The sequence below is a fragment of the Kogia breviceps genome, chromosome 3 (assembly GCF_026419965.1).
Source record: "Kogia breviceps isolate mKogBre1 chromosome 3, mKogBre1 haplotype 1, whole genome shotgun sequence".
Taxonomy (NCBI): Eukaryota; Metazoa; Chordata; class Mammalia; order Artiodactyla; family Physeteridae; genus Kogia; species Kogia breviceps.
In genome coordinates, this window is record NC_081312.1 from 91,437,746 (window position 1) to 91,458,212 (window position 20,467).

The 20,467-nt window shown below is 36.9% G+C and overlaps 2 protein-coding genes and 1 long non-coding RNA gene across 8 annotated transcripts in view; 2 read left to right on the top strand and 1 right to left on the bottom strand.

The window, feature by feature from the left end:
- Positions 1-1,986: 1,986 nt before the first annotated feature.
- The window catches only part of LOC131753758 (uncharacterized), a 127,869-nt gene continuing 109,388 nt past the window's right edge, over positions 1,987-20,467 (bottom strand). For 2 of the 4 annotated variants that reach the window (XR_010839687.1, XR_010839693.1), the window contains 3 exons: positions 15,405-15,494; positions 14,825-15,015; positions 1,987-3,342 (listed from right to left, as the gene is read on the bottom strand). This is a non-coding gene — a long non-coding RNA (uncharacterized lncRNA). Of the gene's footprint in view, positions 3,343-6,723; positions 6,809-14,824; positions 15,016-15,404; positions 15,495-20,467 lie in introns of those variants that run through there. The other 2 variants (XR_010839688.1, XR_010839692.1) reach the window with 2 other exon arrangements.
- CTXN2 (cortexin 2) lies at positions 2,876-11,498 on the top strand. Of its 3 annotated transcripts, XM_067029213.1 has the most exons (3): positions 3,080-3,208; positions 10,330-10,413; positions 11,066-11,498. In XM_067029213.1, exon 3 carries the CDS (start codon positions 11,123-11,125, stop codon positions 11,366-11,368), a length of 246 nt encoding a protein of 81 aa, XP_066885314.1. In that variant the 5' UTR covers positions 3,080-3,208; positions 10,330-10,413; positions 11,066-11,122; the 3' UTR covers positions 11,369-11,498. The 3 variants fall into 3 exon arrangements, with proteins under 3 accessions (XP_058915447.1, XP_066885314.1, XP_066885315.1); XM_059059464.2 differs by lacking the exons at positions 3,080-3,208; positions 10,330-10,413 and adding an exon at positions 2,876-2,920; XM_067029214.1 differs by lacking the exon at positions 10,330-10,413.
- Positions 17,341-20,467, top strand: part of SLC12A1 (solute carrier family 12 member 1) — a 91,166-nt gene continuing 88,039 nt past the window's right edge. The window contains exon 1 of the mRNA XM_059059450.2: positions 17,341-17,760. Within this exon, the coding sequence (XP_058915433.1) occupies positions 17,341-17,760 (420 nt within the window). The remainder of the gene's footprint in view (positions 17,761-20,467) is intronic.

Sequence of the window (20,467 nt, forward strand, 5' to 3'; positions counted from 1 at the left end):
ACACCTGTATTTTAAATACACCTAGGTTTTTCTGTTTTGCTATTCTTCATCACTTCTTTGGCAATGGAGAATAAAACATACATTATTAATCTCTGTGCTTCTATAGAACTTTGTAGAATCTGCCATGTTGTTTTGCAAAATACCTCATCAAGGGCAGAGACCAAATCTCATTCATCTTTGTACCCCAGAATATAGCAAAGGAAGTGGAACGTAATTGATGTTTAATCCATTACACTTTCCTGAATGAACCACTTTGCAGACTTTCCAGAACATCACCACTGTTCATATAGCTTGAAAAAGGTCAAGGTCATGCACCAACTAACACCAAAGAACCTAATTTATAGTCAAAACTTTCCTTTGGCATCAACTCAAAAGCATTAACTGAAAGCACTGTACAACTGATGTAGGTATGGATTTTTTAAAAAATCAGAAAATCATCCAGAGGATGATTTCTTCAAAATCTAAGTATAAATGTATTATGTCAATGATATGACAGATCAGATTTCATTCAAAAGGTCTGTGAAATAATGGTCCTCTTCCACTTTCTAAACTGGGTGAGAATTAGATCTATAATGTCTAAATTTTTAAAATCAGTATCATGAGCATTTACTACAGAACCATATTTAAAGTCATGAAATGACAAGTTTAAGTCTTCAATCATGATAACAAATTCTTGGAGTGGGGCCCATATACCAGTAGTAGAATCATGTAACTTGGTTCCACTTTCTTAAGCCTGGCTTGCAAAGAGAATGGGTGATTGCAGATCATAGTATGGAAATATAGAGTGGAGCAAACTGTAGCATGTGTCTAGACAATGTCAAAATCAATCAAATGATAAATTCATAAACAGTTTGTTAATATTGTATAAATAAAACAGTTAATATCTGAACTTATTTGAATAGAATATTCTTGCAACAGTCTAGAAACATACAGAGAATAATAGATGAAAGATAATGACCTCCTTTTGCATACTCTGTGGGTGACTGCATGGCCAGAACACAGTATCTCTAGAATCTTGTTATTTTAAGTTTAGTCCTGAGACTATCAACCTCTGGAATCACCTGGGATGTTGTTAGAAATTCAGAATCTGAGACTCAATCTCACACTTACTGAATGAGAACCTGCATTTTAACAAGATCCCCAGGGGATTCACATTCGATTTCAAGAAGCACTGCCCTAGTATATAGTACCAAAAATGGATGTGGCCCTTAGCAAGCTTTAAAAAAAGAGTTAATAAAACCATGGCAATGAACATGTTCCCAGAAGAAGACACTTCTTCCACTTTCTTCCTTGGTGGGCCTATATTATAGGGTGTTTAATAGTTTTATATGAAAAAGAATAACTTTTTTTGAGTATATTCTCAAATGAACTCACAGTCATACATTGCACATTTTTTGTAAGACCATGAAATTTCCTAATTAAGTAAATACTCTAAATGAACATAAAGTTTATCTTCACTTTATTATTGAACTATAACACACTTTTACTTGTTTTCAGCATTTTTTTTTACGAATAATGACCTAATTCTGCATCTACACTTTCCCCAATCTCTGAATACTTAATAATTCATAAAGTCAGTAATTAAGTTTTAAAGGAATCTACAAGTGTTTGCAACTTGTAGGTTCTGGATATAGTATCCAAAGATGAATAGAACTGGAACCTTACAACTGAGTTTGTTTGCCTGTCTTTGTTTTGTTTTGTTTTGCTTTCAATGCGGTTTAGGTTTGGTTTCTAAATATTCAACAGAAAATGTATCTCACAACTTCCTGTGGGCTTTATCGGAGCGTTCCTCACTTGCTGTCTTTTTCTTTTTTTTAAACATCTTTATTGGAGTATAATTGCTTTACAATGGTGTGTTACTTTCTGCTTTATAACAAAGTGAATCAGTTATACATATACATATGTTCCCATATCTCTTCCCTCTTGCGTCTCCCTCCCTCCCATCCTCCCTATCCCACCCCTCTAGGTGGTCACAAACCACCTAGCTGATCTCCCTGTGCTATGCGGCTTCTTCCCACTAGCTATTTTATGTTTGGTAATGTATATATGTCCATGCCACTCTCTCACTTTGTCACAGCTTACCCTTGTAGCTCGTCTGTGGGAGCTAGGTCATACTACGCAATGTTTCAGCACTACGGACAGCGCCTAGGCACCTACTCCTAAGAAGAGGAGGGGATCCTGTTGGGTTTGCACAGGCAAGGCGAAGGGTAGGGAAAAATAACTCCAAATGACGTATGCGGTCCCCAGTTAAACCAATACACCCGTCACCCACGTCTTTCCTTTACAGGATGAGAAGAAAGACATAGGAATTTATTGCCTACTCCTCGACTGAGACTGCAGTCACCGAGCACAACAAAATGCCCGCGGCACAGCTACTGATGCAGACAGAAGAGGAAAACAAGTATTTTAACAATACATTAATTAACACCTCCACTACCTTAGAAAGACAAATTGGTGATGAACTCCGATTGCTAACCTGCAAGTGTGATATGAGTGAAAATGACCCTTTTTTTTTTTTTTTTTTTTTTTCAGAGCTGAGGACTCTATGGAACCTGTTGCTGCGGTGGCCAATTCCCTACCCCCTTTCACTGCCCACCGCTTCTCTCTCACATATACACACGGTCAGACGCCCTCACATACGCACACGCGTGCGCAATTTACACACTGCCACATGGAAGAAATCCGTGCACATTTTCCTGCAAATATACTTGCGCGCGCACACGTCTTCTGCCCCTCACCGACAGATACAGACATTTACACACGTAGGCCAGTAAAACGATAACCGCGGTACTGGGACTCCACGCAGGTTCCCAGGACACGTCTTTTACATTGTTACCGAACAGATCAGCGAACACAGACAAACCTGCCAACACTTAAATCTACTCGCTGGATTTCATCTCCATGGCAACAAGCATGGAAGGTGAGACGTCTCTCCCTACGGAGTAACTTTCTCCCCTTACCCTTCGCATTAACTGACAGGATTCTAGTGCAGGTCAGATGAAAAGCATGTCTCCTTTTCTTGTATTTCTGAAGCTAGGGAGCAGGAAAGGAGGTGAGGAGGGTGGAGAGGGGGAAGGAGTCTGTAGGTCTGCTGAGTTCAAATTCTAAAGAAGAAAGAGCCCTAATGTTTCTGCTGATGCTGCTGACAAAAGGAAAAAAAAAAAGTGGATGTGCTGTGTGCTTGCTGATGTTTCTTCCATAATGTTTGGTAGGTGATTTCTATGCTTCTTAAGTTTAATATGTCCAAAGAGAACTGGAGACAAACAAGGCAGAATGATAATGACAGTCCAGGTTTCTCTAGTGAGACATTTTGAGAATTTTCAGACCAGGTTTCCAGTGCTTCTGGAAAAAAAAAAAGGAATGTCAGAGTCCTTGAGGAGCCATTCAAAGATTCTCTTAATAGAAATTCTCTAAAGGTTGAAACCTGAAAGGTTGAGGGGAGGTTGATTTTGGCATATCTCAAGCTTTTGGATTCCTGGGGAGGCCTGAAATTTATGCACTTCATCATGATGAAGACATCTGGGTTTGTTATTTAAGGTTTTCCTTTGATTCCAACATATTCCATTCCAAATTACTAACTAGCTCTGTGCAGATGTGGCCTCAATAATGCTTCTTTTCCCTCTTTTAATGGGATTTAATAATCTTGATATTTGAAGGGGTGTGTATATGGGAGAATTCATTATTTTTTAAGCTTGGGTTTTCCTATATGTCTCATTTCATTAAATTATGAATGTTCATATCATTAGCATTCGAGATTATTATATCTAATGACCAGTATCATAATAGTTTTCATCTAGAACACCGTATTCCACTATAATAGTTATTTTAGATATATTGTTTAGAATATTATTAATAGATGAATAAACAGGAGAAAAAACCTGTTGATTAAAATAAAATACAGGAATTTCTTTTTTTAATAGGCACATACTTTTCAATATTGGTTTCTGCAGTTACACATTGTTGCATGACACATGCAACACATGTTGCATTAAATGACTATATGTTTCTGAAAAGTGAATTTTTATATCTCCAATCAATGAACTTATTTCACAGAAAAAAAATCACACATAACATTCATGTATATGAAAGTCTATAAATCAGGTGTAAAAATACTGTTATCTTTGCTTGACTACTTAACAATAGTATGACTGGTCATAGAAAGACTGTGTTTGCTTATTTATTGGTTACTAACTACAAAGCAGCTCAGTGGGATTTGGGCCTATTGGTATCTACAGGTATACCCTTGGCCCAATACAATGACTCATCAGAACTTAGAAATCCCAGTTCCTGAAAATGCCATGAAGGAAATAATGTGTTTTCAACTCATTTTATCATTTCTAGAATACCTACACATTGATTCCAGTTAACACAGCTTGAGGCAATATTTTATCATTTGCAGTAGTACTACAGAAATATACTTAAATACTTTAATCATAAAACACAGATATTTAAACTGTACAATGTTGATAATTTTACCCATTTTTTTGTGGCAGAGCATATGAAAAATAACTTTTACCACATAATTTTACACTCTACTCTTATTTTGAAAATTCATTTCTTTATTCTCAAATTTTTTTTCTCATAAGGGTTTATTTATTTAGTTTTGTAACTTCATGGCCTAAATTCTCCCATATTTCTTTCATTTTCTATTTCCCTATAAACAGGATATTAAGATGATATTTTCCCTTTGAGGTAGGCATTAAAATGTCTGTTTTGCAGAATATGCTAATTTTTTTTTTTTGCTTCTGTTCCAGAGATTAGAGAAAGTGAAAGAAATGTATCTTTTATCCACAGTTGTCCAGTAATTTTGGATACCTTATTAATTATGAAGAAATCAGTGTTGCATCTGAAGACCTCTATTGATTCTTAATATTTTGTTATTACTCTTATATCATATTATGCTCTATATTAATTGAAAGGTGCAAAGCTCAGCACACTTAGCAGTTATTCTCAAAAACATTAGACTTGGTGTTGAAATGAGACAAGTCATTCATTTAATAGAGCAAGCAAAATGGAAAGTTTGGGCAAATATTTGAAAAATTTAGGCCTGAAAATACTGGTATTTTAACCACTACATATATGGCTTAAATTCCCAAGGGTATCTATTTTCTGAACATGTTGTTAGGCAATTGCTTGGCTTTTCACTTATTTGCTTGTGTGGACAAAATGCCTGCAGCAATGGCCAGACTTTTTTTTTTCAACATTTGAGTACTACCCTTTCAGGTGTTCTCCTTGGCTTGTATTTTGTTTTCACCTTTGGTGTAAGGTAGAATTTTAAGATGAATATAAAAGTCTAAGTTCTTCCTTTTAAGATATTAATAAAACATCTTTTCACATGAACTTCCAGGTCAAGTGTCCCCCATCTATGTTTGGTGTATCTCCCTCCCTCCCACTTAAATATGGGACTTGAGAAGTGTTTCTATTAAATTTTTTTTAAATTAAATTTTATGTTTAGGTTTCAATCCAGAATTACAGTCATCAGAATTGTCTTGAATCTTGATTCTGTGAGCTAACTTAGAGTTTTCAGCCCTGCCTTGTGTCAACTTTAATAATCATCACTTCAATATCTTCAACCTAGTTACTGTTCAAAAACACTGAAGAGGTTGTAGATAGAGTTAGACCTTTGTGATACTACATTAGAGAGCTGTCTCTATGATTACAGAGCCCAATTTTTATTAGGATACTTCAGTGAACTATGACTCTACATAAAAATAATATTATCCAGGGCTTCCCTGGTGGCGCAGTGGTTGAGAATCTGCCTGCCAATGCAGGGGACATGGGTTCGAGCCCTGGTCTGGGAAGATCCCACATGCCGCGGAGCAACTGGGCCCACGAGCCACACTTACTGAGCCTGCGCTCCTGGAGCCTGTGCTCCGCAACAAGAGAGACCAGAATAGTGAGAGGCCCGTGCACCGCGATGAAGAGTGGACCCCACTTGCCACAACTAGAGAAAGCCCTCGCACAGAAACGAAGACCCAACACAGCCATAAATAAGTAAATAGGGGCTTCCCTGGTGGCGCAGTGGTTGAGAATCCGCCTGCTGATGCAGGGGTCACGGGTTCGTGCCCCGGTCCGGGAAGATCCCACATGCCGCGGAGCGGCTGGGCCCGTGAGCCATGGCCGCTGAGCCTGCGCGTCCGAGGCCTGTGCTCCGCAACGGGAGAGGCCACAACAGTGAGAGGCCCGCGTACCACAAAAAAAAAAAAAAAAAAAAAAAAAAAAGTAAATAAAATGAATTTTAAAAAAATAATAATATTATCCAGGCATATCTCACCATCTTCCCCAAAAAAGATATCATGGGAGACTGTTAAATGCATTGCTGTGCTATTTTACATCGAGTAAACCATGTCGATGTTATTTCCCTGATATTCCATGTTAGTAGTAAACTTTCCAAAAAAGAAGTGAATTTGGCATTACTTCTTATTAACCTCATCTTAACTTTTAGTGACTTCTTTAGTGCTAACAAATTAGCATTTAAATTAATTTTAATTAATTAAAATAATTAATTACGGATTTGTAACAAAGATTAATTTCAAGTTACCAATATATAATTTTCACAATTTCCCATTGCTCTTTCTGAAAATCGAAACATTTGTCTGTCCAAGTCCATACTTCTGGCAGCACTCTCATGGTCAGGTATTTCTCAAAGGTTTTTGCTCATCAAGTTATAAATCATCTTATCCTGAGAGTTTTAACTCATCTAATGCAGCTAGAGAAGCCTTTGCTGATTTCTTTAATTAAAGAAGTGCCCTTTATTCATTATCATTCTCTTAACTTGCTTGCTTTCTTTCGTAGCATTTATGACTACCTGATATATAATAGATAGACAGATAAGACAATTTTAAAAATAATTGAGTCTGTCTCCTCCTCCACTCATTAAGGCAGGTGCACATTGTTCTGTAGTTCATCATTATAATCCAGGACCAAAAACAGCGCTGACATGGAGCAGATATTCAATATATATACTGGTTGAATGAATAACTAAAATGTAATTGCTGTATTCATTATTATATAATACCTTAACCTCATTCAGCTCCCAGTTGTTTTTTTTTTTTTTTTTTTTTTTTTTTTGCGGTACGTGGGCCTCTCACTGTTGTGGCCTCTCCCGTTGCGGAGCACAGGCTCCGGACGCGCAGGCTCAGCGGCCATGGCTCACGGGCCCAGCCGCTCCGCGGCATGTGGGATCTTCCCGGACCGGGGCACGAACCCGTGTGCCCTGCATTGGCAGGCGGACTCTCAACCACTGCGCCACCAGGGAAGCCCAGCTCCCAGTTTTTGTCTTGCATTTCATTTATATTGGCTATCCACCAACAGTAGATAGCCAAAGAGGGCTTATAAACTATGTATAAAGCCACGAGACAACCATTTATCTGTTCTTGCAAGACAGTATAAAAAATGGTGACTTTATTCATTTACTAACAGTGGTTCCATATATACATTCATTGTTTGTACTCCTACCCAATTCCAAAAGCTCTTGAAGTATCTTAGCTAAGTATCTTTGAAGTATCTTACCCTTCTTAGCTAAGGGTAACCAGAGCAGCCAAGTAATAAAGAAGGCAAAGTCAGGGGAAGAAGGGATAATTATACCAGAAGTCTTAAGCTAACAAAGGCATTCTGATTGAATACAAAATTTAACTATCGACTTCCTGGTAGTTAATGCCAAAATAATATGATGGCTACATACCTTTCCATAGATAATAAAAGGGAACTAACAAGGCTGATAGAAAAGATCTATTTTCCCTACCTTTGAATATTACAAATCATGTAAGTCTTTCTGGGAATGCTATATTAATCAATTATTTTAAAAAATCAGAAACGCTGAACTCTGAAAGAGCGCTGAATTTTAATGTATCTTCAAAGCTGATATTTTTTAAATCAAAGTTTTCTTGTTCATTTCATTTAAATATGTTTTCTGAATTTTAAATATTAGATTTTTTAAAACCAGAACTTTATTCATCAAAAATTATATTTTCAATAAATTTAGTTTAATTCAATTCAAATATGCATTAAATACCTACAACATGCCAGAAACTGTGGTAACTGCTTGAGAAGTAGTTATTTTTCCATTAAAATAAGTAATTCAATTCACAGATTGCCTAAGACTCTAAGAACAAAACATTGTGCTGTGTTTTAACGTATGACAGACATATAACGTATGTCTGCCATAAGTTAGACAAATAGTAATATAAAATTTAAGGGATTTTGTATCTCTAACTAGGAAATTACCTTGTTTTAATTTAATAGTGAAAAATGAGTTGCGTGTTTTATTGCTACAGCTAGAAAATGTCTCTTTTGGTTTGTTTGGTCAGTTGGTGGGTTTTTATAAGAATAACAGAGTCTAGTGGATTAATCACAAGCTAAGAGCCAACAGACTTAAGTTTTCTAATGATCAGTTATGACCCTGTGTACATGTCTACTTCATGATTTTAAAAAACATGTAAATAAATTTAGCTAATATCATAACTATACTCAGTTTAGGCTATTTCTGCATGGTGGCAAAATGAACTAGCTGAAAAATGCACAGATCATTAAAACTGCCCAGATGTTTTAATTACAGTGATACCAATTGTTGCAGGTTAGGCTCCTCAGAAACCAGACTCTGAGACAGAGAGTAGTGTGTAGGATGTTTACTGAGTAGTGCCCTTGGGCTCAACACCTGTGGAAGAGTGGGGAGTTAAGCAGGAGTGGGCAGAATTTGAACTGTGATGAAAGAACAGCCTTGGTTTTCCCCATGATGAACTCTAGAGCTAGAATGGTTCTTTTTTTTTTTTTAAACACATATTTATTTATTTATTTATTTTTAACATCTTTATTGGAGTATAATTTCTTTACAATGGTGTGTTAGTTTCTGCTTTATAACAAAGTGAATCAGCTATACATATACATATATCCCCATATCTCCTCCCTCTTGTGTCTCCCTCCCTAGAATGGTTCTTCAGAGTTCAAGATGGCCAGGCCTTTTTATTTTCACATTAATCAGTCACTGAAAACTGTCTGCTGTTGGAATCGAAGTAACCTTGGGTTAACCTTGGGTTACAGAGAGGCAGCTCTCTGCTATTGAGGCAATCCATGGAAGGAGCCAGCAGCTGAAGATTATCTGCTGGTAGCCCGCCCACGTGCTGGGCAACAAGTCTTTCACTGAAGGGAGTTTGTTTAACTGTGTCCACCAGTAAACCAGGCTTATTGCCTCTTCTTACCTACATGTCCCAGGAAATAGTCAAATGGTATAGCCTAGCAAGGTCATGGCTCTTGTGAAAAAAAAAATTCAACAAGTTACTTGGCTGAATCAGTCAAATGGTTGATCCAGCATCTCCATGTAGAAACATCCTTCTTTTCAGTTTGTCCACCCATTAAAAAAATGAACCAGAGGGTGTATGAATCTCAACAAAAGACCTTTAAATGACAAAGCAATAAAATTAAAGATTTGGTCAGAAAAAAAAAGTTCTAGTTAAGTCCCAAGGTCATTAGATATTCAGGATATCTTTCTACAGGATAAATTGTACAACAAGAGCTCAATCTTCAGAAAAATCACTCTGAAACACTTAAGTGATTTGACATTTTTAAAAATTAAAATATATTCAGTATAGCATACTTATTAGGGTAGAAAAATGATTTGGTGTAAAGAAATTCAACAAATGGGGTTGAAACAACATTTTTTCCTTCTATTAAACAAAAAAGTCAAATAACCAGCATATCCCAAAATGTATTGAATATTTCTAACACTTAAGGTTTGAAGACAGAGCTCTTTTGTAATCCAAACCAGTATAAAATAAATATTGTTTGATATTAACTCGTGTATAAGTTGGTGAACAATTTTGAAAGCTACAAGGCTTGTTCTTATTAATCACTCCCTTTCTCCACTCCTTACCTCCCATTCCTTGTTCTGTCTCAGTTGTTTTCTGAAAATTGAACCCCAAAGAACCTGAAGCATCAGTCATTTTAATAAACATAATTCTTAAAATTATCAAAAGAAGCAACAACAGAGACAAAAACACCAGCAGTCTATTATTCTCAGTTATTGGATGACAAGCTTTTTGGTGACAGTCCTCTCAAGAAGGGCAGCTGTGGGTTAGTAACCATTTGATTTAATTAACTAATCTTGATTTTTCATTAGTTAATTTAATTAACTTTAAGACAGCAAGTGGAAAAATCTATTTTGCTTCAATTCAACACACACTTTTTGAACCCTTTTGCTGTAGTTTTTGACTCTCAACATAGTAGGAGCTTAGAGATAGTGGGAATCTGGTTGGCAAGGTGTCTGGGGAGCTTGACTTGCAGCTGAATTTCATAGAAAACATGCTGTTTAACTTGGATTTTATGTCTATTTAGGGTGTGAGAGCCAGTGGAGATGGTGGCGAGATGGTTAATGGTCCACAACTACCGCGGCTTGTTACTTGCAAGCTACTATGTTGGGTACTGCTCTTTTTAACATAATTTTAAAAACACAATTTCTCTTTTTAAGAAATTAGCATTTAGTGTATGAAGTGGTAGTGGAAAAGAAAATACAAGAACATAAGTCTAAAAGCTAAAGGGGGGAGTGAAAAAGAAAGAAGATATTACACCTATTTAAAAGGATCAGAACCTATCAGACAAAATGGCATTGGAGATAGACCTTAAAACATGGACTTTAGAGAGCTTGACCAGCTTACACCCTATAATTATTTATGGTTTTATTGATATATGCAAAAATGAAATGAAAATTAGATGACAGCTTGGGTCAAAGAAGCAATGACTTAATGAATCAAATGAATCACTTAACTTAATGAATCAACTCAGTGACTTAACTTAATGAATCAAATGCTTTTAGGGTTAATTATTTGACTATTCCTCTTCATACATGATTTTATATTTAGTGTACAGACGTATAGTTTTGTGTGTCCACAAAGGCAATCCTGTAATTACTACAATAGAAGTAGCATCTCCAATACTAATTTGATCCTGATCCATATCTGATAATGTTTTCATATAACTTTTGTGAGTTTGAAAAATGCCAGATTTTACAAAACAATTACCTACCTAATACCATGTATGGATAAAACTAAACTGAGTCCAATTTTGTATCTAGGCCAAGAGGTGACTCCCGCAGGAATTCTGAAGAGCCAAAATGATGTGACAGTGAATAATGAGTAGTACCTACTGTGGCAACTCTTCAGCTAAGATGAGTGTCAACGAAGTGTCAGCTTTCTCGTTGACTCTGGAGCAAAAAACTGGCTTCGCTTTTGTTGGGATTTTGTGTATCTTCTTGGGACTTCTTATCATCAGATGCTTCAAAATCCTGTTAGACCCATATAGTAGCATGCCTTCCTCTACATGGGAAGGTGAAATTGTAGAGTTTGATAAAGGGACATTTGAACATGCACTTGCCTGAGTGTTCCAGCTTTATAGTTTTTAGGGTTATACCACTGGGCCACATGGTGGACACAACTGTAATTTCCTTCAGTGTGCTGGAGGAAGATCATTTCATTCACTGAATTCAATAAATGTGTATGGTTAATTTATCCACCATGCTGTGTTAGTGATAAACCATTGTTGGGGTTCCTCACTTTCCTCTGTCCTCACATTGAGGTTTCTAATGAATAGAGCATAAGGATAACTCCAGCCACATATAATATCTTTATTCTTCCTGCATCTGCCCCTATGCAACACCCAGACACTCTCTCCATATTCCTGACTCTGCCCCCCCCCCTTGCTCTAGAGAATTAGGTGTCAAAGACAAGGACCCCTCAGTCCAAAGAATAAATAGAATATGATTTTCCTAATAATAGCCATAGGTCCACAATGTTCATACAAACCCTACAAGCAACCATAGGCCATAAAGTTCCCCAAATGTCACAATTTGACACTTCTATTTCTTCTCCTTCTAGGATCTCTTGCAATAAAATCCTCTAGCTTGGGATCATACTGATACTCCCTCCTCTTCCCCTTTTATAAATAGCATTAAAAAGGGAGTTTTCATCATCACCTGGTGGAAACAAGAAACAAGAAGTCCAGTCTCTGCCACCAATAGAGCTATCAACCTTGGCCAAGTCATCTTATCTCTGTAGACTTCATTGAGGAAGGTAACCAGAGGATTTTTAACATCCTGTTTAATTCTAGTGCCCTATGAGCTCTACAAATATACCTGGAAACCCAGGGATCTGAGATGAATGAGGATTTTAAAGACGTCATGAAAAGTTTTTCAGTTTAGGAGCCTAAACTCTGAGATTTGAATTCTAATGTTGCCTAGCCAAGAACAAGCAATATGACCTAGAAAGTTACCTAATGGGAACTTAAGTTCCATATCTGCAAAACAAGGATAAAGAAACCTATCCTACATGTTTTACAAAAATGTTGGCAGGACCAAGTTACATATAATGAGTGGGAAAGTAATTTGAAAACCAGAAAACACTGTTTAAACATAACTTGCTATCATTATTTATTATCCTTGTTGGTAATTGTTAAAGAGATTATCAAACCTTAAGAAGTAATGGCTCAGTGTAAGTTATTCAGCCTCTCCAGTTTTCATTCTCTTCATCTGATAAATTTTAAAAAATAGAATTATATAATTCTAAAATTTTTTCCAACTACAAAATTCTGACTCTCTGTAACTGAATGGAGGAATATACCAGGAGGTAAATAAATACAAAAATATTTGTGTCACTTGAGAACACAGAACTGCCAAACACACCGAAAACAAAAAAAAGGATTAATATGTACTGAGAGTTAGCACTAAATTAGGTGCTTTCCATTTATTATGAAATTTGATACTCTTATCAATCCTTTGAGTTTGGTACTACTATTTCCATTTTATTAGCTCAATTTCACAGATAAGGAACTGAAGCTGAGAGATTAAGTAACTTCCCAAGGTCACCAAATTAGGGAGTGATTGTATTAGGAATTACACTCTCATCAAAATCATAGTCATTGTTTGTAAATATCATGCTATACTCCCACACACTGTCCACAGCATTTCTGCATATCTTACAAATATGATTATTGCTCAGGTCTAAGGCACTCCACAGCCAGCTGTCTCACTGAGAGTCCCTGACACTTTTCATCTCGTAGTAGATTTAGAACACATCTGTGTTGGCTATGGATCTTCTGGACCAAACTCACACCTTAGGGAGACTCTTTGAACTCCAGTAGGTACTGGAGTGTCAGCCTGGGATACCTTGTAGCCAGTTTGTAATTTGGTCCAAGAACAGCTCATTGAGCCAGGTCAACGGGACACACTGAAAGCTGTAAATGTCCATGATGCTAGTCATCTCCTTTGTGACCTAGACTTCTGAAGATATGTGTCCAAGTACCAGATGCTCCCATTTGTCTCCCAAGGAAGACACCCAACAAGACCTTCCATTTTGGTGACTAGACCTGTGATGTTAACAAGGTGCCATCTTTATCTCAAAAAGAAAAAAGACCCCAAAAACCAAAGATAAGGAAACTTTGTGAAGTATGAGCATTGTTTCTGAAAGTTCAATACCCATAAGCTTTTCAGATATCATCAACTCCACCTTAGTATTATTTCTAATCCTACTAAAGAGAAATTCTTTTAACCCAAAGTGTCTTCATTCATGGCACTTATTCATGGCCTGTTGTGTACCTTAGACTTTCTGGGGGAAAGGGGAGGGGACGGAGAGGTTAGAATCGGTATTTTTAGAGCTAGAAAAAATGTGAGATATAAAGGATGGTTATAGCATGGAGAACATGGAAATTTCATGAAATGCTAACCCTTCTAGGAATAGATGTCTAATGTCATAGCCAGATTATCCCCTAGCTGCCTTCTCCCAAGAGCCCTGTAAAGGAGGATAAGAGAAAAGACAGACAGTACCTCCAGACAGTTTCCCCCTGTTACCTTACCCACCTGTCTGAAAGGCCTTTCAAGGTTGGTTTATGGATGGTGTAATTTCATCCATATACCCCAAACCATCTCCCATCTGCTCCAGAATGTCTGAATCCCCTTAATAGAGAACAAAGACTTTCATTTCACAGTTAGAGATAAAAAGCTTAGAGAGAAAATGTCTAGTTGATATAAGACTAAGACCAAAACCAATTCACCCTACATTATAGTCAAGCAGTCAGTCAGCAAGGAAAGAGGAAATTGATGGCTATCAGAGACATTCATAAGTCTTTGGTAGAGGGAAAAGGTTGAGGAATAAATAGATGGGCTCCTGAAAGAGGACCAGAGTTGAGGGAACAGTTGAAACTCACAATTGTGAAGTAAGTTCACAATTCCTCTACAAGCCTGGTGAATAGGACTTGTTTTGAGTCCCAGCCTCATCTTATCTGATCTAAATAACCAGCACCACCCAGCTGAGTCTGAAATGGGACTACTCCCTACACCTACCATATGGAAAGTCAGAACCCTTTGTTGAACAGATAAATGCCTTGTACCAGTGGCCTTTAAGAGCAAAATGTGTTATAGGTACCTGTAATTCTGTCTCAATTTCTGATACAGCCTCATGACATTAGCCTGACTGATTAGCATGACAGTTACCTGACTAAGAGCCTCTAAGGGGTTTTACTGAGATATCTCCAGACTCCTTTCTATAATCTGCTATCTGTTCACCAACCTACCTTTCCCCTGTTTTAATAGGAATAGTACCTATCCCAATCTCTAATGATTCACCCCAGAATATTAGATGCAAAAGTTATCAGTAACTTATAAATATTGCCGATATAGTAAAAGCAAGCACTAAGTACAAACCGGTGCTTTCTAAAATTAGCACATTAACCCTTTATACCAATTAACTCATTTAACCCTCACAATGAGTCTACAACACAGCATTATTCACAACTGATTTTACAGATGAGAAAGTTAAAGGCACAAAGAGACTGAGTAACTTACCAGTGTTCACATAGATAGGAAGTGGCAGGGGCAGGATGTGAATCAAGCATGCTGACCCCAGAGACTTGCTCCTCATCTCTGTATTACACCACAACTCTGCTGCTCAGGCAACTGGAAATCATTTGAATAGTTTCTAATAAAACATGAGGAGGACTCTTTCAGTCATCCCGATTGAAAACCAATGACAGAACCTGCACAGAGGGATTGTTTGTGCTGTGTTAATAATCACCACCTCACAGATTTGAGCAAAACCTTACCCTCCACAAAACTCAAAAATCAGTTTTGATAAAAACGTTTTGCCAGGGGCTTCCCTGGTGGCGCAGTGGTTGAGCGTCCACCTGCCAATGCAGGGGACACGGGTTCGTGCCCCGGTCCGGGAAGATCCCACATGCCCCGGAGTGGCTGGGCCCGTGAGCCATGGCTGCTGAGCCTGCGCGACCGGAGCCTGTGCTCCGCAACGGGAGAGGCCACAACAGTGAGAGGCCCGTGTACCGCAAAAAAAAAAACAACAAAGAAACAAAAAAATATTTTGCCAGGTGGAGGCAAAAAGGTCATTTAGAAGTGCCACTGGAAAACTTACCCACAGTTTGATTTCTGCTTGAAAGAGTTTTCCCATTAAGTAGAAATATTTTCAATAAATCATTGATCATACTCTCAATCTGCTCACTTCCTGTGCAGAGAAGAATCAAGATAATATCTGCTATAAGCAAGATAAAATAATCTCAAATACCACTGTCTACTTACAAAGTATAGAAATTATCTCTGGAGGCCTATATTTCACTGCATATCCTGAACAGTAGGAGGTCACTAAGAATCATGTGAAATGAGATGGCAAGATTCAATTTATTTAGCCTCAGACTGAAGCACTGCTCATATTTTGTTGGATGATTGCTGTTGAGCAATCCAACTCCCCTTATGAATTAAAGAAACTTTGTCTTCCTGTCTAAAAGGATTAATGGTTTACTCCTGGTTACTAGCTGATGTAGTACTTAAGGTTCTTCTGTGCTAATGGCTGGGTGGGGCCTACAGTATTAATCCAGGCCAATCATTTCTCATCACCTTTTTCAAGGAAGATTTTAACCAATAAGAAGAAGCCTAAGGTTTGGGGGTGAAAGCTAAGTGCTGCATATATGCCTGCGTGATGCTGAAGTAGGTTATGCTTCCTGAGAAGGCTCCTGGGTGGTAAGTTAAACATTTCTGGGCAGGGTAAAAATCATACTTAACATTATGTCATAAAGTAGATTCTGAGGAGTGGGTAAAGGTGAGGATGTCAAGGGTAATGAAGAGAAGTGAGAGGTTCCATAAAAACTAAACAGGTAATAGTTTCACTATAATTTCTACAAGAATGATTATTTGAGAGTTGAAGTTGAGATTTTTTTTTTTTAATTCAAAGAAATAGCTTTCATAACTGCTGGGGAGAAGCAAGGTTTTCTGGGGTTTTTTGGTTTATTTTTTGTATTTATCTATCTTTGTAGAACTTTCTTTGAAAAGCCAAATTTTAAGGTATCAATAAACAGATATTATTCTGATGAAAGAATGCTTAAGATGGGCTTATATCGTGGATTGTGAAAATGAGTATGCAGTCTATCTCACAGTCAAATAAAAACCTCTTGAAGACTAGAATATTTCTTTAAAGGGAATCAGTAGAGCATAATTATTCTACCTAAATACAGCATACAACTTTATTAAGGACTGAGATTTATTTCCTTACCCTGAATACTCCTATTTTTTTTTAAAGGTTCCATAATATCATTTATTAAACAAACAAATGTATGAACAAATGAAACATTTTGAAGGCTAGTTAAAGACCCAAGAATTCACAGAGACATCTTGACAAGATGTATATTTATAACCTGACAAGAATGTATTTTTTAGAAGTTTAAAAAATATTTTTAAAATGTATTCATTATATAATATATATTAATATCAATCACAAAATACTTGGCAGTTTCCACATTTAGTACTGTCAATGAACTCTATTTCAGGCTGAGAATATTCTCATCAGCTCTTACTCTATTCATTTGGTAGAGTTATATCTTTTCTAAAGTCATATTGAATCCAATCGCACTGAGTACAAGCAAATACTACAAACACAAGTAACATTTTAATGACTCCATTGGAAATTCTGTTTGCTGAAGCAGGTCCCCAGTTATTTATTATGGGATTTAATTGCCCAGGTAACTAAGGTTCCTGGACAGGTAATTTTTAAGGAAATGAATTTAAAATCTATGTCTTATGAAAGAAAACTGTTCCCTCATACCCCCAACCCTACTTAAATATACTTATATTATCTGGAACAAGTCTAATTTTCTTTTTCAATGACAGCTTTGAAGAACATTCTGAAGCTTGTATAGGAGACAATATATCAAGAATCTTGTTTATTGAGTTCTTCTAGAACAAAAGCCAGGAGCTCCCTAATGTAAACACATTAGTGTTTGTTTTGAGGAGGAAATCTATAGACTTTTTTTAAACAACCATAAAGCAGACAGCTTAGTTCAAAAAATCCGTTTTGGAAGATGTCACTCAACAACTCTTCCAATGTATTTCTGGATTCCGCGCCCAGTAATACCAATCGCTTTCAAGTTAATGTCATAAATGAGAGCCATGAGAGCAGTGTGGCTGTGAATGACAACACCAACCCTCCACATTATGAGGAAACCTCTTTTGGGGATGAAGGCCAGAACAGATTCAGAATCAGCTTTAGACCTGGGAATCAGGACCGCTATGACAACTTCCTCCAAACTGGAGAAACTGCTAAAACAGATGCCAGTTTTCATGCTTATGATTCTCACACAAACACATACTACTTACAAACCTTTGGCCACAACACCATGGATGCTGTTCCCAAGATCGAGTACTATCGCAACACTGGCAGCATTAGTGGGCCCAAGGTCAACCGACCCAGTCTGCTTGAGATTCACGAGCAACTGGCAAAGGTAAGTTTAAAGGTACAGGAAAGTATCCTCCTTATACCTTCAGGTGATCTCCTGCTCCTTACGAACACTATAAATATAAAAGTGTCCAGTGAAGAGGTCTATTGCAAACCATCCATCTTACTTACACAGCTGTCCCTAGTTCCCAGTAAACAGAAGATATACAAAAGTGCCTCACAAATGTTTACTGACTGAGGACAGAGAACTAAACGCTTAATTCTGAAAGTTAGGCAATATGTGGTATCTTGTTTACAATTATAGGCTATTCAATTCATACTTGGTTAAACATGTCAAACTGAATACTAAGCTTGTTTCACCTTAGTGTTAATGCCTCCACAACAGTTGTAAAAAAAAAAAAAAGTCACTAGTGTTTGCTGTAGTTAACACTGTTGTACCAGCCTTTAGTGCACATGGGTAGTTTTTTATACTCTTTAAGGATAGTGAAGAGATTTATAAGATTCAGCATTTTATCCCTTCTTCTTCAAAACCTTACCCGAGGCTCCTGAAGGCACTTAAGCATATAAAAGTAACTAAATTAAAGTACAGAAGCAGCAGAAGTGGCTAAACTTTTCATTATTTAAGGAATATAGCCAGGGTTCCCAATCTGCTAGAAGCATGAGGCAGCACCTTTTCTAATCTTGTAGCAAATCATTTATAAGCTTAGTAGATTTCTTCTTCAGTTACTTGCTCTAAAATATGTTGATGCACTTTATTTTCCTGCTCTTCTGGACCACAGTTTGGAATGAATAGCATTCTTTATGGAATATAATTACTTGCTAAGAAGAATAATTAGTTGTCTCATATCTAAATGCAGTCTACTCTTGCCCAGGTTTTAAGGTAAGGAAAAAAAATGAGTGGAACAATTCCTTTCACATTTATTCATTCATTCAACAATTTTTTAATTAAATGATTGCCCACTCTGGGAATTCTCGGAACACTCCTCTCATGAAAGATGCTAATAAAGGTGAAAAGCTCCCTTTAGTTTCTGCTCATCCTTCTTTCCACAAGAAAATTTCTCTCCATAACCTGTTTCCCTTGGCTGCTCAGGGTCCCTGACCTGGGTCCTACCACTGAAGACTGAGAGACTTCCAGAGAGGGAGCCATGCCCTGTTTCTTTACCCCTCTCTACACCAAGCCTTATTTTATATATTATATATTATATATTATCTATATAATAATAAAATCTATATATAATAATATAATAAAATCTATCTATATTATATATTATCTATATATTATATATTATATATTATATATTATTTGTGCTGTGTACTGTATTAGCAGCACTCTGCCAAATGGCTGCTTTCTTTATAGACGTAAGATTTAGATTTTATCTGGGATACCTGCTGCTTTAATCAAAAGAAGTTAGCAATGTAGTAATTTCAGACAAAAAGGCAGCCCCCAGGAAGATTGTTGAGAAGCTGAGGCAATATGAAGTTCCTGGAGTTAAAGTGTCACTTTCCTTTTCTACATGAGAAAAGGGGAAGGGAGAAGGAAAAGAGGGAAAAGAAGGTTGAGAGAAGGCACGAGGAGTTTCCAAGATATCAAGATATGGGAAGGGCAGAAAGAGAAGTTTACATTATGAAGAGACTTCAATTTATTCTGAAGAAGTAAAATGAGCCAAAGTCTTCAGAGACCTGAAATTTTATTCCACTGTACACTCATTAATTTTTAAAGCTGCATCCTTTGTTAAAATTGCGATCAAAATTTAAATATTCTCACTTCCTTCCCCAATTTACAACAAAAGAAAATAAAATTTTAATTCTATTAAAAAGGAAATGGCGTCAACTCACATTGTTGTTAGGACTGATAGTCTAGAGAGAGGAAAGTAGCTGATTTATAATTTCTAAAGCCACGGTTTACGTAAATCTTTATATAAGGGGAAAAGCTCTGAGGACACTGCTGTTAGAAAACCATCTGAATGACTAAACGGGAGGAATGCAACAGCTGCGTTTGACAGTTTTGATGGCTGTTTGGGATATCATATTTTTGAAAAGATAAAATGAGACTAAGGACTTAACACTAACTTACAGTATTTTTTTCTCTCAGATATGAAGGAATGGCAAATTAAATACATTAAAACTTAGGGTTAGTCTCAATGCCCTGAATTGAGAACAAGTATAGTTTGAACAAGTATAGTTATTCTTTCTGTGTACTTCACCTTGATTAAATCATGCAGAACTATCCACATAACCAAACTGGGAGCAGAATCAGTATATAACCATGGAATCTGCAATGGGCACATTCCCACAGCCAGGACCATTCTAGTGTCGCTCAGCCTGTGAGCACTTATTCCACATGTTCTACTTCTGTACTCTCCGTATTCTCCTTCAGACATTCATTAACAGTCTGGGCCTTCTTCAATTCATTTCTTCCTTGCTAGTGAATTTGATTCTGCTATTCCTCCTGCTTTCCCCCCATCTCCCAAATAAAAGATGAAGACCTGCAGTATAATGTAGCTATGCTGCCACCTCCTTGTGGCCCTTGACAATTTTATGGTAGTTCCTCAAAGCACAACTAGGAATGATCACTAGAACAAACATTGTACAATAATAGTCAGACATGTCACTGATTTTGTATACAAAAAAAATGATAGTGTTTACTTAAATAATGTAAGAGTAGAAAAAAATTGACATAGTATAAGTTAGGAGATATTTTTGTATCCCTAATTATAATGCTTTAAAAGCCATGTAGGAATGGTACATTCATA

Bases quoted from the DNA above. Each gene is read 5' to 3' on its own strand.
- CTXN2 (XM_059059464.2), top strand. From the start codon at position 11,123: ATGAGTAGTACCTACTGTGGCAACTCTTCAGCTAAGATGAGTGTCAAC.